The sequence below is a fragment of the Hippopotamus amphibius genome, chromosome 2 (genome assembly GCF_030028045.1).
Source record: "Hippopotamus amphibius kiboko isolate mHipAmp2 chromosome 2, mHipAmp2.hap2, whole genome shotgun sequence".
NCBI classification, from domain to species: Eukaryota; Metazoa; Chordata; class Mammalia; order Artiodactyla; family Hippopotamidae; genus Hippopotamus; species Hippopotamus amphibius.
In genome coordinates, this window is record NC_080187.1 from 37436118 (window position 1) to 37454313 (window position 18196).

The 18196-nt window shown below is 39.2% G+C and overlaps 1 protein-coding gene across 14 annotated transcripts in view; it reads left to right on the top strand.

The window, feature by feature from the left end:
* Positions 1-18196, top strand: part of RNF38 (ring finger protein 38) — a 168713-nt gene that overhangs the window by 79438 nt on the left and 71079 nt on the right. For all 14 annotated transcript variants that reach the window (XR_009051375.1, XM_057722220.1, XM_057722226.1 and 11 more), the window contains one exon: positions 11248-11441. Coding sequence is in view for 13 of the 14 variants with exons in the window: in XM_057722216.1 (XP_057578199.1) it covers positions 11248-11441 (194 nt within the window). In the remaining variant the exon portion in view is untranslated. The remainder of the gene's footprint in view (positions 1-11247; positions 11442-18196) is intronic.

The following is an 18196-nucleotide window of genomic DNA, read 5'->3' on the forward strand; positions in this document are numbered from 1 at the left end:
CTAGATTTTGTGATGATGGCCATTCTGAACGGTGTGAGGTGATACCTCATTGTGGCTTTGACTTGCATTTCTCTAATAATTAGTGATGTTGAGCATCTTTTCATGTGTTTATTGGCCATCTTTATGTCTTCTTTGGAGAAATGTCTATTTAGGTCTTCTGCCTATTTGTGGATTGGGTTATTTGCTTTTTTGGTATTAAGCTGCATGAGCTGCTTATATATTTTGGAGATTAATCCTTTGTCCGTTGCTTTGTTGGCAAGTATTTTCTCCCATTCTGAGGGTTACCTTCTTGTCTTGTTTATGGTTTCTTTCGCTGTGCAAAATCTTTTAAGTGTCATTAGGTCCCATTTGTTTATTCTTGATTTTATTTCCATGATTCTAGGAGGTAGGTCAAAAAGGATCTTGCTTTGATGTATGTCATAGAGTGTTCTGCCTATGTTTTCCTCTAGGAGTTGTATAGTGTCTGGCCTTACATTTAGGTCTTTAATCCCTTTTGAGTTTATTTTTGTGTATGGTGTTAGAAAGTGTTCTAATTTCATTCTTTTACATGTTGCTGTCCAATTTTCCCAGCACCACTTATTGAAGAGGCTGCCTTTTCTCCACTGTATATCCTTGCCTCCTTTGTCATAGATTAGTTGACCGTAGTTTATCTCTGGGCTTTCTGTCCTGTTCCATTGATCTACCTTTCTGTTTTTGTGCCAGTGCCATACTGTCTTGATTACTGTAGCCTTGTAGTATAGCCTGAAGTCGGGAAGCCTGATTCCACCAACTCCATCTTTCCTTCTCAAGATTGCTTTGGCTATTCGGGGTCTTTTGTGTTTCCATACAGATCGTAAAATTTCTTATTCTAGTTCTGTGAAAAATGCCATTGGTAATTTGATAGGAATTGCACTGACTATAAATTGCTTTCGGTAATATAATCATTTTCACAATGTTGATTTTTCCAATCCAAGAACATGGTATGTCCCTCCATCTGTTTGTGTCATCTTTGATTTCTTTCATTAGTGTCTTATAGTTTTCTGAGTACAGGTCTTTTACCTCCTTGGTTAGGTTTATTCCTAGGTATTTTATTCTTTTGTTGCAGTGGTGAATGGGATTTTTCCTTAATTTCTCTTTCTAATCTTTCATTGTTGGTGTATAGAAATGCAAGAGATTTGTGTGTGTTAATTTTGTATCCTGCAACTTTACCAAATTCATTGATTAGCTCGAGTAGTTTTCTGGTGGCATCTTTAGGATTTTCTATGTATAGTATCATGTCATCTGCAAACAGTGACAGTTTTACTTCTTCTTTTCCAATTTGGATTTCTTTTATTTCTTTTTCTTTGATTGCTGTGGCAAGGACTTCCAAAACTGTGTTGAATAGGAGTGGCAAGAGTGGACATCCTTGTCTTGTTCCTGATCTTAGAGGGAATGCTTCCAGTTTCCCCATTGAGAATGATGTTTGCTGTGGGTTTGTCATATATGGCCTTTATTATGTTGAGGTAGGTTCCCTCTGTGCCCACCTTCTGGAGAGTTTTTATCATAAATGGGTGTTGAATTTTGTCAGAAGCTTTTTCTGCATCTATTGAGATAATTATGTGGTTTTTATCCTTCAGTTTGTTAATATGGTGTATCACATTGATTGATTTGCGTATATTGAAGAATCCTTGCATTCCAGGGAGAAACCCCACTTGATCATGGTGTATGATCTTTTTAATGTGCGGTTGGAGTCTGTGAGCTAGTATTTTGTTGAGGATTTTTGCATCTATATTCATCAGTGATATTGGCCTGTAATTTTTTTGTGTGACATCTTTGCCTGGTTTTGGTATCAGGGTGATGGTGGCCTCGTAGAATGAGTTTGGGAGTGTTCCTCCTTCTGGTATAATTATTTCTTCCTGGTTCAGTTTTGGAAGATTGTACTTTTCTAAGAATTTATCCATTTCTTCCAGGTTATCCAATGTATTGGCATATAGTTGTTTGTAGTAGTCTCTCATGATCTTTTGCATTTCTGAGGTGTCCATTGTTACTTCTCCTTTTTCATTTCTAATTCTGTTGATTTGCATCTTCTTCCTTTTTTTGCTGATAAGTTTGGCTAATGGTTTATCAATTTTGTTTATCTTCTCAAAGAAGTAGCTTTTAGTTTCATTAATCTTTGCTATTGTTTCCTTCATTTCTTTTTCGTTTATTTCTGATCTGATCTTTATGATTTCTTTCCTTCTGCTCACTTTGGGGTTTCTTTGTTCTTCTTTCTCTAGTTGTTTTAGGTGTAAGTTTAGGTTGTTTATTCGATATTTTTCTTGTTTCTTGAGGTAGGACTGTATTGCTATAAACTTCCCTCTTAGGACTGCTTTTGCTGCATCCTGTAAGTTTTGGGTCGTTGTGTTTTCATTGTCATTTGTTTCTAGGTTTTTTTTTTTTATTTCCTCTTTGATTTCTTTAGTGATTTCTTGGTTGTTTAATAGCGTATTCTTTAGTCTCCATGTGGTTGTATTTTTTACAGTTTTTTTTCCTGTAATTGATATCTAGTTTCATGGCATTGTGGTCAGAGAAAATGCTTGATATGATTTCATTTTTTTTGAATTTACTGAGGCTTGATTTGTGACCCAAGATGTGATCTATCCTGGAGAATATTCTGTGTGCACTTGAGAAGAAAGTGTATTCTGTAGTTTTTGGATGGAATGTGCTATAAATATCAATTAAGTCGAGATGGTCTAATGTGTCATTTAAAGCTTGTGTGTCCTTATTTATTTTCTGTTTGGATGATCTGTCCATTGATGTAAGTGGGGTGTTAAAGTCTCCTACTATTATTGTGTTACTGTCAGTTTCCCCTTTTATGGCTGTTAGCATTTGCCTTATATATTGAGGTGCTCCTGTGTTGGGTGCATAGATACTTACAGTTGGTATATGTTCTTCTTGGATGGATCCCTTGATCATTATGTAGTGTCCTTCCTTGTCTCTTTTAATCGTCTTTACTTTAAAGTCTAATGTGTCTGATATGAGTATTGCTACTCCAGCTTTCTTTTGACTTCCATTTGCATGGAATATCTTTTTCCATCCCCTTACTTTCAATCTATATGTGTCCCTTGGTCTGGAGTGGGTTTCTTGTACGCAGCATATAGAAGGGTCTTGTTTTTGTATCCATTCAGCCAGTCTGTGTCTTTTGGTTGGAGCATTTAATCCATTTACATTTAAGGTGATTATTGACATGTATGTTCCTATTACCATTTTCTTAATTGTTTTGTTTATGTTTTTGTAGGTCTTTTCTTTCTCTTGTGTTTCCTACTTAGAAAAGTTCCTTTAGCAATTGTTGTAAGGCTGGTTTAATGGTGCTGAATTCTCTTAACTTTTGCTTGTCTGTAAAGCTTTTGATTTCTCAATCGAATCTGAATGAGATTCTTTGCTGGGTAGAGTATTCTTGGCTGTAGGTTTTTCTCTCTCAGGACTTTCAGTATATCCTGCCACTCCGTTCTGGCCTGCTGAGTTTCTGCAGAAAGATCAGCTGTTGTCCTTATGGGTTTTCCCTTATATGTTATTTGTTGCTTTTCTCTTGCTGCTTTTAACGTTTTTTTCTTTGTGTTTAATTTTCGTTAGTTTGATTAACATGTGCCTCAGTGTATTTCTCCTTGGATTTATTCTGTATGGGACTCTCTGTGCTTCTTGGACTTGATTAATTGTTTCCTTTCCCATGCTGGGGAAGTTTTCCACTATAATCCCTTCAAATATTTTCTCAGACCCTTTCTTTTCTTCTTCTTCTGGGATGCCTGTGGTTCAAATGTTGGTACGCTTAATGTTGTCACCAAGGTCTCTGAGACTGTCTTCCATTCTTTTTATTCTTTTTTCTTTTTCGTGCTCTGTGGCAGTTATTTCCCCCATGCTATCTTCCAACTCACTTATTAGTTCTTCTGCCTCAGTTATTCTGCTGTTTATACCATCTAGAGTATTTTTAATTTCGGTTATTTTGTTATCTATTTCTGTTTGTTTGCTCTTTAGTTCTTCTGATTCCTTATTAACTGTTTCTTGTATTTTCTCTATTTTGTTATCGAGATTTTGGATCATCTTTACTGTCATTACTCTGAATTCTTTTTCAGGCATTTTTCCTATTTCCTCTTCATTTATTTGGTCTTGTGTATTTTTACCTTGTTCCTTCATCTGTCACATATTTTTTTGTCATCTCATTTTCCCTTCGCTTTGGATGGGCAGGATTGTGTTCCTGCTGGGTCTTGGTGTTGAAGTGAGAACCTCTGGGAGACCTCACAGTAAAGGATATTCCCTGGGAACTGGGTTTCCCTGTTAGTCTAATGTTTTGGACTCAGAGCTCCCACCTCAGGAGCGCAAGCCTGACACTGGGCTTGTGTATCAAGATCCCACAAGATGGGTGGAGCAGGGAAAACGAAAAAAAAAAAAAAAAGGTAGGAGAACAGCAGAACAATAGCAAGCTTAAAAAATACAATAGTAGGAAGCTAACAGATGTGTTAGAAAAAATTAAAAATAAAATGATGGAGCAACAACTGGAAGGTAAAACAACTGCAATATCCTAAGTGAGGAGGTGGGGAGAAAAAGAAAAAAGCCAGAAAAGGCTTTGGCTGTGGGGATGGGGCTTAGACCAGGGTGGGGTGCGGGGGGGGAGTTAGGCACTGGGCAGAGCCTACCCTTAGAGAAGGCTCTGGGGGTAGTGGGAAATGGGGCTTAGGCCCAGTGAGGTAGAGGGGCCCAGAAATGCCTCTGATCCTGGGAGCAAAGGACCAGATCAAGGTACCCAGTGGGCTCCCTGGGCTGGAGGTGGGGGGAGAGATGCTAGGTCCCTCCCCTAGTCCTCCAGTCTCGGAGGGTCCCTCCCCCTTGGGTTCTCTTCTTCCCTACCCCCTCTCTCCTATTTCCCTAGAATCCTTACAGCTGCAGGGGGCGCTGAAAGTCAGGAGACCAGACTCTGATGCCCAGCAGGCTTCCCAGGGCCAACTGGGCTAGGGTAACGCCTGCAGCACTTCCCCAGATCTCCCAGTCTGGTAGGGTCCCTGTCTGCCTCTCTTCCTCTCCCCCGCCCCCCACTCTCCTAGGTTCTAAGCAGCTGAAGGGGGCCGGGAGAATGAAGGACCAGTCCCGGGAGCCCAGTTGGCCTCGCTGGCCAAGAGAGCAGGCGAAACGCCCTCCAGCCTTTCCCATCCCCCAGTCTCAAAGCCCCCACCCCCTCCTGTCTGCCTCTCTACCTCCTCGCCCCTCCTCCCTCCTTCCACACCCCCAGGACCCAGGCAGTCCGGAGGGGGCCTTGGAGAGTGGAGGACCCCGCTGGGGAGCCCAGCAGGCCCCCAAGCTGGGGAGCTCAGCAGGCCCCCTGGCCTCCTGGGCAGGAGAAACCCAGTAGCATTTTCCCCGGATCTCAGCAGCCCCCAGCGGTCCCTCCAGGCAGGAACCTCCCCCAGCCACTCCCCAGGGGTGCCGCTCCCGTCAGACTTCCCCTTCACCCCCCCCCCCCCCCCCGACTTCCCCCAGGTCCTACCCTTGTTGCTGCAGGGTTCCTGCAGTCTGCTTGGGCCTCAGGTCCCCCGCTGGCCTCTGGTAACTGTTCTATTTGTGGGGAGATGTGATCTCTGAGTCTTCCCATGCCACCATCCTGACTCCACCCCCCTTCTTTTTTTTAATAAATAAATTTATGTTTGTATGTATGTATGTATTGGCTGCATTGGGTCTTTCTGGCTGCGCACGGGCTTTCTCTAGTTGCGGTGAGTGTGGGCTACTCTTTGTTGCGGTGCAAGGGCTTCTCAGTGCAGTGGCTTCTCGTTGCAGAGCACGGGCTCTAGGCTCACGGGCTTCAGTAGTTGCAGCACACGGGCTCAATAGTTGTGGCTCACAGGCTCTAGAGCGCAGGCTCAGTAGTTGTGGCACCCAGGCTTAGTTGCTCCTCGGCATGTGGGATCTCCCCAGCCCAGGGATCAAACCTGTGTATCCTGCATGGGCAGGCAGATTCTTAACCATGCGCCACCAGGGAAGTCCAATCTTTAGGGATGTTTCTTAAGAGAGTGCCTTAGCTCTTAGTTCAGTGGTTCTCAAAGTATAGTCCCAGACCAGCAATATGGGATCATGTTAGAAATGCAAAATTCTTGGGTCCTAGTCCAAACTGAATTAGACTGGGGAATGGACCCAACAATTTGGTGTTTCTGATGCATGCAAAAGTTTGAGAATCACTGGCCTAGGTATAATGGGAGTATCCCTCCAGATTCTGTTTTGCATTTACTTCTGTCAAGACTCCTTGTGGTAGCATAATTCTAGATCAGTTTTTATATTAATTTCTAAGTTTAGAGGTTCACAAACAACGTTGGTAGTGAAAAATTTGAACCCCAGCCTTGGTGTGAGGAGCTAACCTGTGGTTTGAGTTCTCGGGATGTGATCCATCCTCCAATTCTCAGTCCATACAGAGTTGATATTCTGTGCCAGTGGCTGACTTTTTCTAGTCTTCCCTTTTACTGAAAGCATAGTACTTTGGAAATTTTGGCTTTACACAGGGGTCTCAGTGATAAGACCTTAACTTCTGTCCCTCCTGGGAATATCAAAAAATAAACCTGGTTTTCAGTTTTCCTCTTGTCTTCTTTTCTGGTCGTTGGAAATTTCTCTTTTTTTTCTGAATACAGCAATGCCATAAAAAATATTTTTTTTTGTATTTAAGCCATTATTTCTAGATGTTTATATTAGGATTTTCACATTTAGTCCATGATTTTGTTACAGCAGTTGTTATGGTTACTTTATATCAAAGTTTACAGTGCTTATGTTCTATTCTGTAACTACAACAGTCATCTTTTGTGTCTTGTCCTATGTTGATTATAATAATTGAAAGCCAGTAAACATTCTTCATAGTATTAGCAATGCCTGTATATAGTCATTGCAGAACCAAATAGCATGTTTGGCCCATGGAGGAGGAGATGTAATCTTCTGACTACCTATACCACTCAGAGAGTGCCTTAGGTGACAAAATGATAATGGATTTGTTTTTGTCTGGCCTGCATTTTCTGATTGCCTCTTATATTTCTTATGATAAGAGCCATAGGCTTAAATTTTTTTTTAAAGTTCTTTATTGGAATATAATTGCTTTACACTCTTGTACCAGCTTATGAGGTACACCAAAGTGAATCAGCTGTATTTATACACATATCCCCATATCTCCTCCTTCCTGCAACTGCCCCCCACCCTCCCCGTCCCAGCCCTCTAAGTCATTACCCATCATCGAGTTGATCTCCCTTTGTTATACAGCAACTTCCCAGTAGCTATCCATTTTACAGTTGGTAGTGTATATATGTCTGTGCAACTCTCTTACTTTGTCCCAGCTTCCCCATTGCCCCCTGCCCCCCCAACCCTGTGTCCTCCAGTCCATTCTCTATTTCTGTATCTCCACTCTTCCCTGTCACTGGGTTCATCAGTACCTTTCTTTGTTGTTTTTAAAGATTCCGTGTATATGAGTTAGCATACAGTATTTGTTTTTCTCTTTCTGGCTTACTTCACTCTGTATGACAGATTCTTGGTCTATCCAACTCATTACATATAGCTCCATTTCATTCCTTTTTATAGCTGAGTAATATTCCATTGTATATATATGCCATATCTTCTTTATCCATTCATCTGTTGATGGACATTTAGGTTGCTTCCATGTCCTGGCTACTGTAAATAGTGCTGCAGTGAACATTATGGTACATGTTCCTTTTTGGATTATGGTTTTCTCTGGGTATATGCCCAGTAGTGGGATTACTGGATCATATGGTAGTTCTATTTTTAGTTTTTTAAGGAACCTCCAAACTGTTTTCCATAGTGGCTGTACCAACTTACATTCCCACCAACAGTGCAGGAGAGTTCCCTTTTCTCCGCACCCTCTCCAACATTTATTGTTTCTAGATTTTGTGATGATGGCCATTCTGATTGGTGTGAGGTGATACCTCATTGTGGCTTTGACTTGCATGTCTCTAATGATTAGTGATGTTGAGCATCTTTTCATGTGTTTATTGGCCATCTGTACGTCTTCTTTGGAGAAATGTCTATTTAGGTCTTCTGCCCATTTGTGGATTGGGTTATTTGCTTTTTTGGTATTAAGCTGCATGAGCTGCTTGTATATTTTGGAGATTAATCCTGTCTGTTGCTTCATTGGCAAGTATTTTCTCCCATTCTGAGGGTTGCCTTCTTGTCTTGTTTATGGTTTCTTTCGCTGTACAAAAGCTTTTAAGTTTCATTAGGTCCCATATAGGCTTAAATTTTATTAAGAACTTCGAAGGTCTCAATCATACTGTTTTTCTTTTTTCTTTTTTTAAAATTATTTATTTATTGTCTGCATTGGATCTTCGTTACTGCATAGAGGCTTTCTCTAGTTTAGCGAGCAGGGGCTACTCTTCATTGTGGTGCACAGGCTCCTCAGTGTAGTGGCTTCTCTTGTTGTGAAGCATTGGCTCTAAGGCGCACAGGCTTCAATAGTTGCGGCACACAGGCTCAATAGTTGTAGCTTGTGGGCTCTAGAGCACAGGCTCAGTAGTTGTGGCGCACGGGCTTAGTTGCTCTGCAGCACGAGGGATCTTCCTGGAGCAGGGATCAAGCAGGGATTGTTTTTCAGACCTGCTGTACTACTGTCATCCTGGGATTTCTTTTCATTGAACTTCTGGGTTACTTCTGTTTATTGGATCCTGAGTTTATATATATGAAATGATGGAGAGAGCATGCACATATACATAAAAATCAATCAAGTAAAATTCTCTGAATGGATATGTGAGAAGCAACGTTGAATCTTAATACATCTGGCAAGGTCTTTGTTTTTGCCCTTATACTAGACTAATAGTTTGATTGGAATATAAAACTCTAGATTCAATCTTATTCCCCCAGAGTACTTTAGCATCTTTTGTTTTCTGTGGGAAGTCTAATGCTAATCTTACTCTTGTTTCTTTGTAGGTTACTCTTTCCTTTTCTGGAAACTGAGGATCTTTTATGCAGTTTTTAGAGTACTAAAATTGATAAGGCATATGATAAAACCACATTGCATATAGTAAACTAACTTTTTAATAATTCCCTTTCCCTAAATATCAATTGTGGTTTTCTGTTACTTTGAGTGAAAAAGTAAGGCTTGTTACCATAGTACTACGTATTTCCCTTCTACATATTTCCCTTCACTTCCTAGTGTTTGTCTCCTCTTATACACTGAGAACCTTTCACAACACAGAGAAAGGATGGGAGACTTTCTCAGTCATCTTTTCTTATCTCCACTCTTAAAAGCAGTGCATTTGTTGTGAAATAAGAATATGCTAACCCGCAACTTGAACATCACTGAAAATAAGTAAAGGTTGATAGCCTAAGTGTTTTTTTCAGGTTTTTTTTCTTTTCAAGATCTTGTTTTTATTTCCTTTGGCTATATACTCAGAAGTGGGATTGCTAGGCCATATGGTAGTTCTATTTTTAATTTTTTGAGGAAGCTTGATACTGTTTTCCATAGTGGTTGCACCAATTTACATTCCTACCAACAGTGCATAAGGATCCCCTCCTCTACATCCTCGCCAATACTTACCTCTTGTCTTCTTGATGATAGGCCTTCTTATAGATGTGGTGTGATATCTCATGATTTTGACTTATGTTTTCCTATTGATCAGTGATGTTGAGCACCTTTTCATGAATCTTCAGGTCATTTTTGTGGATCTGTAGCATTCTCCATTTGGGCAGTGAATTTTTAGAATTCAGAGTTCCATATCTTAGCTTGCAGTAAGCTTTGCCATACAGGTTTATACATATGAAAGCCAGTGATTATGTTTGGTCACCAGCATTTTGTACCTTAAAAAGTCAATGTTAATCAAGTCCGTTTTACCAAATGTGGAGATCACTTATTTCTAATGCTTGTGTGTAGTTCATGTGTGAGTTTGTCAAGTCTTAGTTGTTCTGCTGTTTTGTTTTCATCAGAATATCTAAATTTCAGTGGTTATTTTTCACTTCTTAAGTTTTAGGATTATCAGAACATCACTGATTTTCTTATAAAATCAAGGGGTTAAAAACAAGTATATGTTTTAATAACACCATTAAATATAGGGAGAAGATTAGGTTAGTGTAGTAAGGAAAGTTGTAAGAGCATTTGTATATGGTTCTGAAAACTTTTCTATTTTAGTTACAATGACAAATTTGAATTATAGTATTAAATATAGAAGGAAAATGACATAGTTTTTTGAATACATCTGCTAAATAATTTTGGATGATCAAAAGTAACCATTTAGCAGGTTGCTTCATTCCTGTCAGTTTAATCAGTTCTGTCTTATGTGTTTATATCCTAAAACCTAATGTAGTATGTAGCATCATATATTCTTTAGCTAATGTTAATATGATTTTTGTTCTAGCAGCAGGTGCCAATCAAAAGTGCTCTTCCAAATGCCCAAATAATTCGAATTTGCAGGAGTAGACTGGAGATAGGAGAGCTCTATTAGAAAACACACAGCCTCATCAGACTTTCAGCTAACTTGTAATTCTGACATTTTTGATGTGGCTTATTTGGAAAATTGAGTTGTGTGGGGAATCCTGGAGAGTTAATAATTTAAGTGATCCATACCAATTTTATAGCTAGTAAATAATGCTCTGACCCTTGAAAACTTGAAACTGTGCTTCAACATTAACGGATATGGGTTTTGAATTATCCACCACGATCTACCTGAAATGCCATGTCTTTCCCAAAGATATTCTGTGATATTTTAGTTAAGAATTGATGAACTAGATCAGTTCACTGTTTTCTAATATTTTAAATAAATCTTACTTTGTCCACATAACCATTATTAAATAATAAACATAAAGGCCTTAAACAACAGGAATAAGGGGGTAGACTAGTATGATTTAGAATCAAATCAAGGGCCTACTTAGATTACACTCCCTCCTAAGTTGATCTCTCAGCTGGGAATTTAATGCCTAAAAGAGTAACTATTAACTGATGGGAGGACATAATAGATTTTCTTAGTTGAATTGGAGTTTTAAAGAGGTGGTCAAATACTGTACAAATTGCTTATTGCCCTGTTGGGTACCTTGTGTGTGGTTACCTGATTAATTTTATGATGATTTTAAAGAAAGAATTAACTCTTCATTTGATATTATTTACTATGCATCTCCCTTTCTCATCCCACCCCTTGCATCTTTTAAAGGTATTTAATTCAGGTTGATAGTATATTTTTTTCCTCCTTTACGCTTTGGGGTAAACATACTTAAAACACCTATGCATGTAAACAGTAATGCAAAAATCCTTAAAAGATTTTATTCAATTGATTGATGTTGTTGCATTGACAGAGTGAAGATAGTCCAAGTCCCAAGAGACAGCGCCTCTCTCATTCAGTCTTTGATTATACATCAGCATCACCAGCTCCCTCACCACCAATGCGACCATGGGAGATGACATCAAATAGGCAGCCCCCTTCAGTTCGACCAAGCCAACATCACTTCTCAGGGGAACGATGCAACACACCTGCACGCAACAGAAGAAGGTTAGTTGGTTAGAGTTCTTATTAAATTTGTGGTCATCAGTAGATTTGTGAGTTTTTTTTATACATCAGAAAGCATTTTTTCTGTAGGCATTTTATAAACACATCAACACCTTTGTACTTGTACACTCACACACAAGAAACATTACAAGTTATTTAGACTTAATACACGACATCATGAGAGTTCATTTAGCTTGTGATTGACAAATGAAGAAATTGAAAGAGGCTAAAGCATTTTACCTAAAATCAATCTATACCATTATATATGAATTCAGCTACCTTAAGGTTTAAGACTTTTTGTGGGCTAGCCTTCAATCCATATTACTGAAAAATGCATTTTATAGTTTGCAACTGTAAGGAAACATGGAGGTCTTAGGAATGACCAACATCTTCTTCACTCTGTTCTTATCTACTCCATTCTTAGAAATGAATAACCTCTCTCCAGATAGTCCTTCTGTATCCTCTAAGACAATTGGGAGCTTAATTTTCTTTAAAATTGTGGAGCCTGTGATATGAAGAGTGACTGAAGTTTAGTTTAACTTTCAGTCCTCTCTTTCATATGGGACTTGGCCCTTGCCTTTCATTCCCAGGGGAGTACACTTCTTGAGCTGCTTCCTCTTTAGTAGTTGCTTGAGGTCATACCTTTCTTCTTCCAAGGAATTAGAGCATCCTTTTAGTGAGATAACTGTTTATATGTCCAGGATGTTGATAATGTAAGAAATACTGATAATCTTGAGATAGGATAGTGTTATAGACTCAGTGTGTCTCCCCAAAATCCATAGGTTGATGCCTTAACTCCCAGTGTGGATGTATTTGGAGATGGGGCCTCTAAGGAAGTAATTAAGGCTGAATGAAATCATGAGGATAGGGCTGTGATCTAAGAGGATTAGTGTCCTTATAAGAGGAGACTCTAGGAAGGGAGCTCTCACCAGAAGCCAACCATTCTGGCACCTTGATCTTGGACATTTAGTCTCTAGAACTGTGAGAAAATAAATTTCTGCTGTTTAAGTCCGTATTTTGTTAGGTTAGCCCTAGGAAACTAATATTGAAGGAATCTTTTTTTCTTCTTTTTTTTGTAATGCATCTTTTCATTTTATTTTTTATTTTTGGCTGCATTGGGTCTTCATTGCCATGTGCGGGCTTTCTCTAGTTGCAGCAAGTGGGGGCTACTCTTTGTTGCAGTGTGCGGGCTTCTCATTGTGGTGGCTTCTCTTGTGGAGCACAGGCTCTAGGCACGTGGGCTTCAGTAGTTGTGGTACACAGGCTTAGTTGTTCTGCAGCATGTGGGATCTCCCTGGACAAGGGCTCGAACCCGTGTCCCCTGCATTAGCAGGCAGATTCTTTTTTTTTTTTTTTTTTTTTATTATTTTTTTTTTTGGGGGGTACACCAGGTTCAATCAACTGTTTTTATACACATATCCCCATATTCCCTCCCTTCCTTGACGCCCCCCCCCCCCCGAGTCCCCCCCACCCTCCCTGCCCCAGTCCTCTAAGGCATCTTCCATCCTCAAGTTGGACTCCCTTTGTTATACAACAACTTCCCACTGACTATTTTACAGTTGGTAGTATATATATGTCTGTGCTACTCTCTCGCTTCTTCTGTTTCCCCTTCACCCCCCCGCCCCCTCCCATACCTCGAGTTCTCCAGTCCATTCTCTGTATCTGCGTCCTTGTTCTTGTCACTGAGTTCATCAGTACCATATTTAGATTCCGTATATGTGAGTTAGCATACAATATTTGTCCTTCTCTTTCTGACTTACTTCACTCTGTATGACAGATTGTAGTTCTATCCACCTCATTACATATAGCTCCATCTCATCCCTTTTTATAGCTGAGTAATATTCCATTGTATATATATGCCACATCTTCTGTATCCATTCATTTGTTGATGGGCATTTAGGTTGCTTCCATGTCCTGGCTATTGTAAAGAGTGCTTCAATAAACATTATGGTACAAGTTTCTTTTGGGATTATGGTTTTCTTTGGGTATATGCCCAGGAGTGGGATGACTGGATCATATGGTAGTTCTATTTGTAGTTTTTTAAGGAACCTCCAAATTGTTTTCCATAGTGGCTGTACCAACTTACAGTCCCACCAACAGTGCAGGAGAGTTCCCTTTTCTCCACACCCTCTCCAACATTTGTTGTTTCCAGACTTTGTGATGATGGCCATTCTGTTTGGTGTGAGGTGATACCTCATTGTGGCTTTGACTTGCATTTCTCTGATGATGAGTGATGTTGAGCATCTTTTCATGTGTGTGTTGGCCATCTGTATGTCTTCTCTGGAGAAATGTCTATTTAGGTCTTCTGCCCATTTGTGGATTGGGTTATTTGCTTTTTTGGTATGAAGCTGCATGAGCTGCTTGTATATTTTGGAGGTTAATCCTTTGTCCGTTGTTTCATAGGCAATTATTTTTTCCCATTCTGAGGGTTGCCTTTTAGTCTTGTTTATGGTTTCTTTTGCTGTAGCAGGCAGATTCTTAACCATTGCGCCACCTGGGAAGCCCTGTTGAAGGGATCTTAAAACCCATCATTCATTGTGCCAAATGAGACAAGATAAACCTGTTCCTTAGCTATATTCTGTTGAGATACTAAGACTTTTACATTATTTGGTGCATTATTACCCAATTATATGGGAATGTTTAAGTAAAATAATGTTATGCCAACCAGGTAAAATATTTTACAGCTGTTAAACACAATAGCATGAGGAAATATTGTTTGTTGTTTCAGGGTTACAGCTTGAGCACCTACTGTAATCTTTCCTATTGTTTTATGGTAAAATGTGCCATACATTCAGGAGAACTTGAAAAACAAGTGTACACTTAAAAGGATAACACACAAGTGTGCCCAATACTTAGATTAAAATAGAACATCAAACCCCCTCCTTCTTTCTAGAGGATAAAACCCTGTTCTGTGATTTGTCATCAGTCCCTTGTTATACTTTTTAATACCTATGAATGTATTCTAAAAAATATAATTTGGGGTTTTGCCTCTTTTATTTCATTTAAGTGTATTCTTTGACTTCATTTACTTAACAGTCTTTTTAATGTGGGTAGCAGTAGTTCATTTATTTTTACTGTGATATAATCTTCCATTGTATTAATGTACCATAATTTATGTACCCACCTATTGTTGGGTAATGGTTATGCCCAGTTTCTTACTGTTATAAAAAGAGTGCTACTAGGAACCTTTGTGTACACATCTCCTGCTCCGCATGTGCAAGCATTTCATTACTGTATAAGCCTAGGAGTACAATTGCAGGTCATAGAAATTGCTCTAGTCAGGAAAGCATGTGTCAAAGTGTCTGTTTCCAGGTAGTAGTAGTAACTAGTTCTCAAATTGAAGAGAAGCATTATGCTCTATGTTTATGGCAACACAAAGGAGGGATTAGGGAGCAGTTACCTAGAAAACTAGCTCAGATTTGTTCTGCCCAGCATTGTATGTTATTTATTGCTCCATTCTCACTTTAGTACTTTATAGGCTAACGATAAACTTAGCTGCCAGATTTTCTGCCACAATCAGGCAATACAAGCAGATGCAGTTAATAAATAAAACTGTTAAGAGAATAAACAAAATAGAGTTTTAGAATAAGTGTAACATGAGAGAAGTGCAAGAGATTATATCCATAAAAATCAACTGGAAATCGTAGTTGATAAAATTAATAAACAGGCAGAAAAAGCATCTTGAGCCCTGGAAGATCAAGTGAAGGAATCTTCCCAGAATGTAGTATAAAAGGGCAAAATGGAAAGTGTGGGAAAGAAATTTAAATCTAGACAGAGTCATCAGTTCTAAATATGTCTTATCATATTTCCAGACAGAAGCAATAGAAGGGAACAAGTTTTGTAGAAATAGTACAAAATCATTTTCAAGAATTGAAGAAAGACTGAGTGTTGTGTAAGATCTTGGTGAAATTTAAGAATATACACAGACATTCAGAGACAAGAAAGTTGAACAATAAGAGATCCTCACTGAATCATACACCATGATCAAGAGAGATTTATTCCAGTGTTGCAAGGACTTTTCAATATCTGCAAGTCAATCAGTGTGATACACGACATAAACAAATTGAAGAATAAAAACCATATGATTGTTTCAATAGATGTTGGAAAAGCTTTTGATAAAATTCAACATCCATTTATGATTAAAAATGCTCCAGGACTTCCTAGGTGGCACAGTGGTTAAGAATCCGCCTGCCAGTGCAGGGGACATGGGTTCAAGCCCTGCTCCAGGAAGATCCCACATGCCACAGATCAGCTAAGCCCATTCGCCACAACTGTTGAGTCTGTGTGTCACAACTGCTAAAGGCCGCGTGCCTAGAGCGCATGCTCTGCAGCAAGAGAAGCCACTGCAATGAGGAGCTTGCACACCACAATGAAGAGTAGCCCCTGCTTGCTGCAACTAGAGAAAGCCCATGCACAGCAACAAAGACCCAATGCAGCCAATAAATAAATTTATTTAAAAAACAAAAACAAAAAACCACCTCTCCAGAAGATGGGCATAGAGAGCACATACCTCAACCTAATAAAGGCCTTATATGACAAACCTACAACTAACATCATACTCAACAGTGAAAACCTGAAAGCATTCCCTCTGAGATTAGGAATAAGACAAGGATGTCCACTCTTGCCACTTTTATTTAACATAGTTTTGGATGTCATACCCAAAGCAATCAGACAAGAAAAAAATAAGAGGACTCCAAGTTGGAAAGGAAGAAGTAAAATTGTTACTTTTTGCAGATGATGATATGTACATAGAAAATCCTAAAGATGCCACCAGAAAATTACTAGAACTCATCAATGAATTCAGTAAAGTTGCAGGATGCAGAATTAATGTATAGAAATCTGTTGCATTTCTATACATGAATGACAAACCATCAAAAAGAGAAGTTAAGGAAACAGTCTCATTTACCATTGCATCAAAAAGAATAAATACCTAGGAATAAACCTGCCTAAGGAGGTAAAAGACCTGTACTCGGAAAACTGTAAGACACTGATCAAAGAAATTGAAGATGACAAAAACAGATGGAAAGATATACCATGTTCTTGGATTGGAAGAATTAATATTGTTGAAAGGACCATACTACCCAAGGGAATCTACAGATTCACTTCAGTCTCCATCAAAATACCAATGGCATTTTTCACAAAACTAGAGCAAATAATTTTAAAATTTGTATGGAGACAAAAAATATACCAAATACCCAAAACAATCTTGAGAAAGAACGCCAGAGCTGGAGGAATCATGCTCCCTGACTTCAGACTATACTACAAAGCTGCGGTCATCAAAACAGTATGTTACTGACGTAAAAACAGACACACAGATCAATGGAACAGGTTTATTTCTGCCCAGAAATAAACGTACTGTGGTCAGTCTGTGACAAAGGAGGCAAGAATATGCAGTGGAGAAGAGACAGTCTCTTCAGTAAGTGGTGCTGGAAAAACTGGACAGCTACATGTAAAAGAATGAAATTAGAACATTCTCTAACACCATATACAGAAATAAACTCCAAATGGATTAAACATCTAAATGTAAGACCAGATAGTATAAAACTCCTAGAGGAAGACAGGTGAACTCTTTCACCTAAATTGCAGCAGTATTTTTTGGTGTTGTATCCTAAAGCAAAGAAAATAAAAACAGAAATAAGTATATCAGACTTAAAAGCTTTTACACAGCACAAGAAATCATCAACAAAATGAGAAGACAACCTACTGAATGGGAGGTGTTTGTTAATGAGATGACTGATAAGGGGTTAATATCAAGCATATTAAACAGCTCATACAACTCAACGTCAAAAGAACTAAAAAAATGGACAGGAACTTCCCTCTTGGCACAGTGGTTAAGAATCTACCTGCCAGTGCAGGGGACACAGGTTCGAGCACTGGTCTGGGAAGATCCCACATGCCATGGAGTAACAACTCCTGAGCCTGCGCTTTAGAGCCCGCAAGCCACAGCTACTGAAGCCCGTGCTCCCTAGAGCCTGTGCTCCACAACAAGAGAAGCCACCGCAATGAGAAACCCTCACACTGCAACGAAGAGCAGCTCCTGCTCGCCACAACTAGAAAAAACCTGCATGCAGCAACAAAGAACCAATACAACCAACACAGCCATAAACAAACAAATAAATAAATAATTTCCTTTAAAAAATGGGCAGAAGACCTGAATAGACATTTTTCCAGAGAGGAAATGCAGATGGCACTTGGAAAGCTGTTCAGCATCCCTAATCATCAGGGAAATGCAAATCAAAACCACAATGAGATAACACCTCACACCGGTCAGAAGAGCCATTATCAAAAAGAACACAGAAAACAAATGTTAGCAAGGATGTAAAGAAAAAGAGAACTGTCATACACTGTTGGTGGGAATGTCAATTGGTACAGCCACTGTGGAAAATAGTATGGAGATTTCTTAAAAAAACTAAAAATAGAACTACCTTATGATCTAGCAGTGTCATTCCTGGGTACATATCCAAAAAAGCCAAGAACACTAATTCAGAAACATAAGCATCCCAATGTTCATAGCATTATTTACAGTTGCCAAGGTATGGAAGCAACCTAAGTGTCCATCAACAGGTGAATCGATAAAGAATATGTGGGTGGGTGTGTGTGTAATACTACTCAGCCATTAAAAAGGACCAAAATGTTGCCATTTGCAGCAACATGAATGGACTTGGAGGGCATTATGCTAAAGCGAAATAAGTCAGAGAAAGACAAGTACTGTATGATATCACTTATATATGGCATCTAAAAATATAGCTAACTAGTGA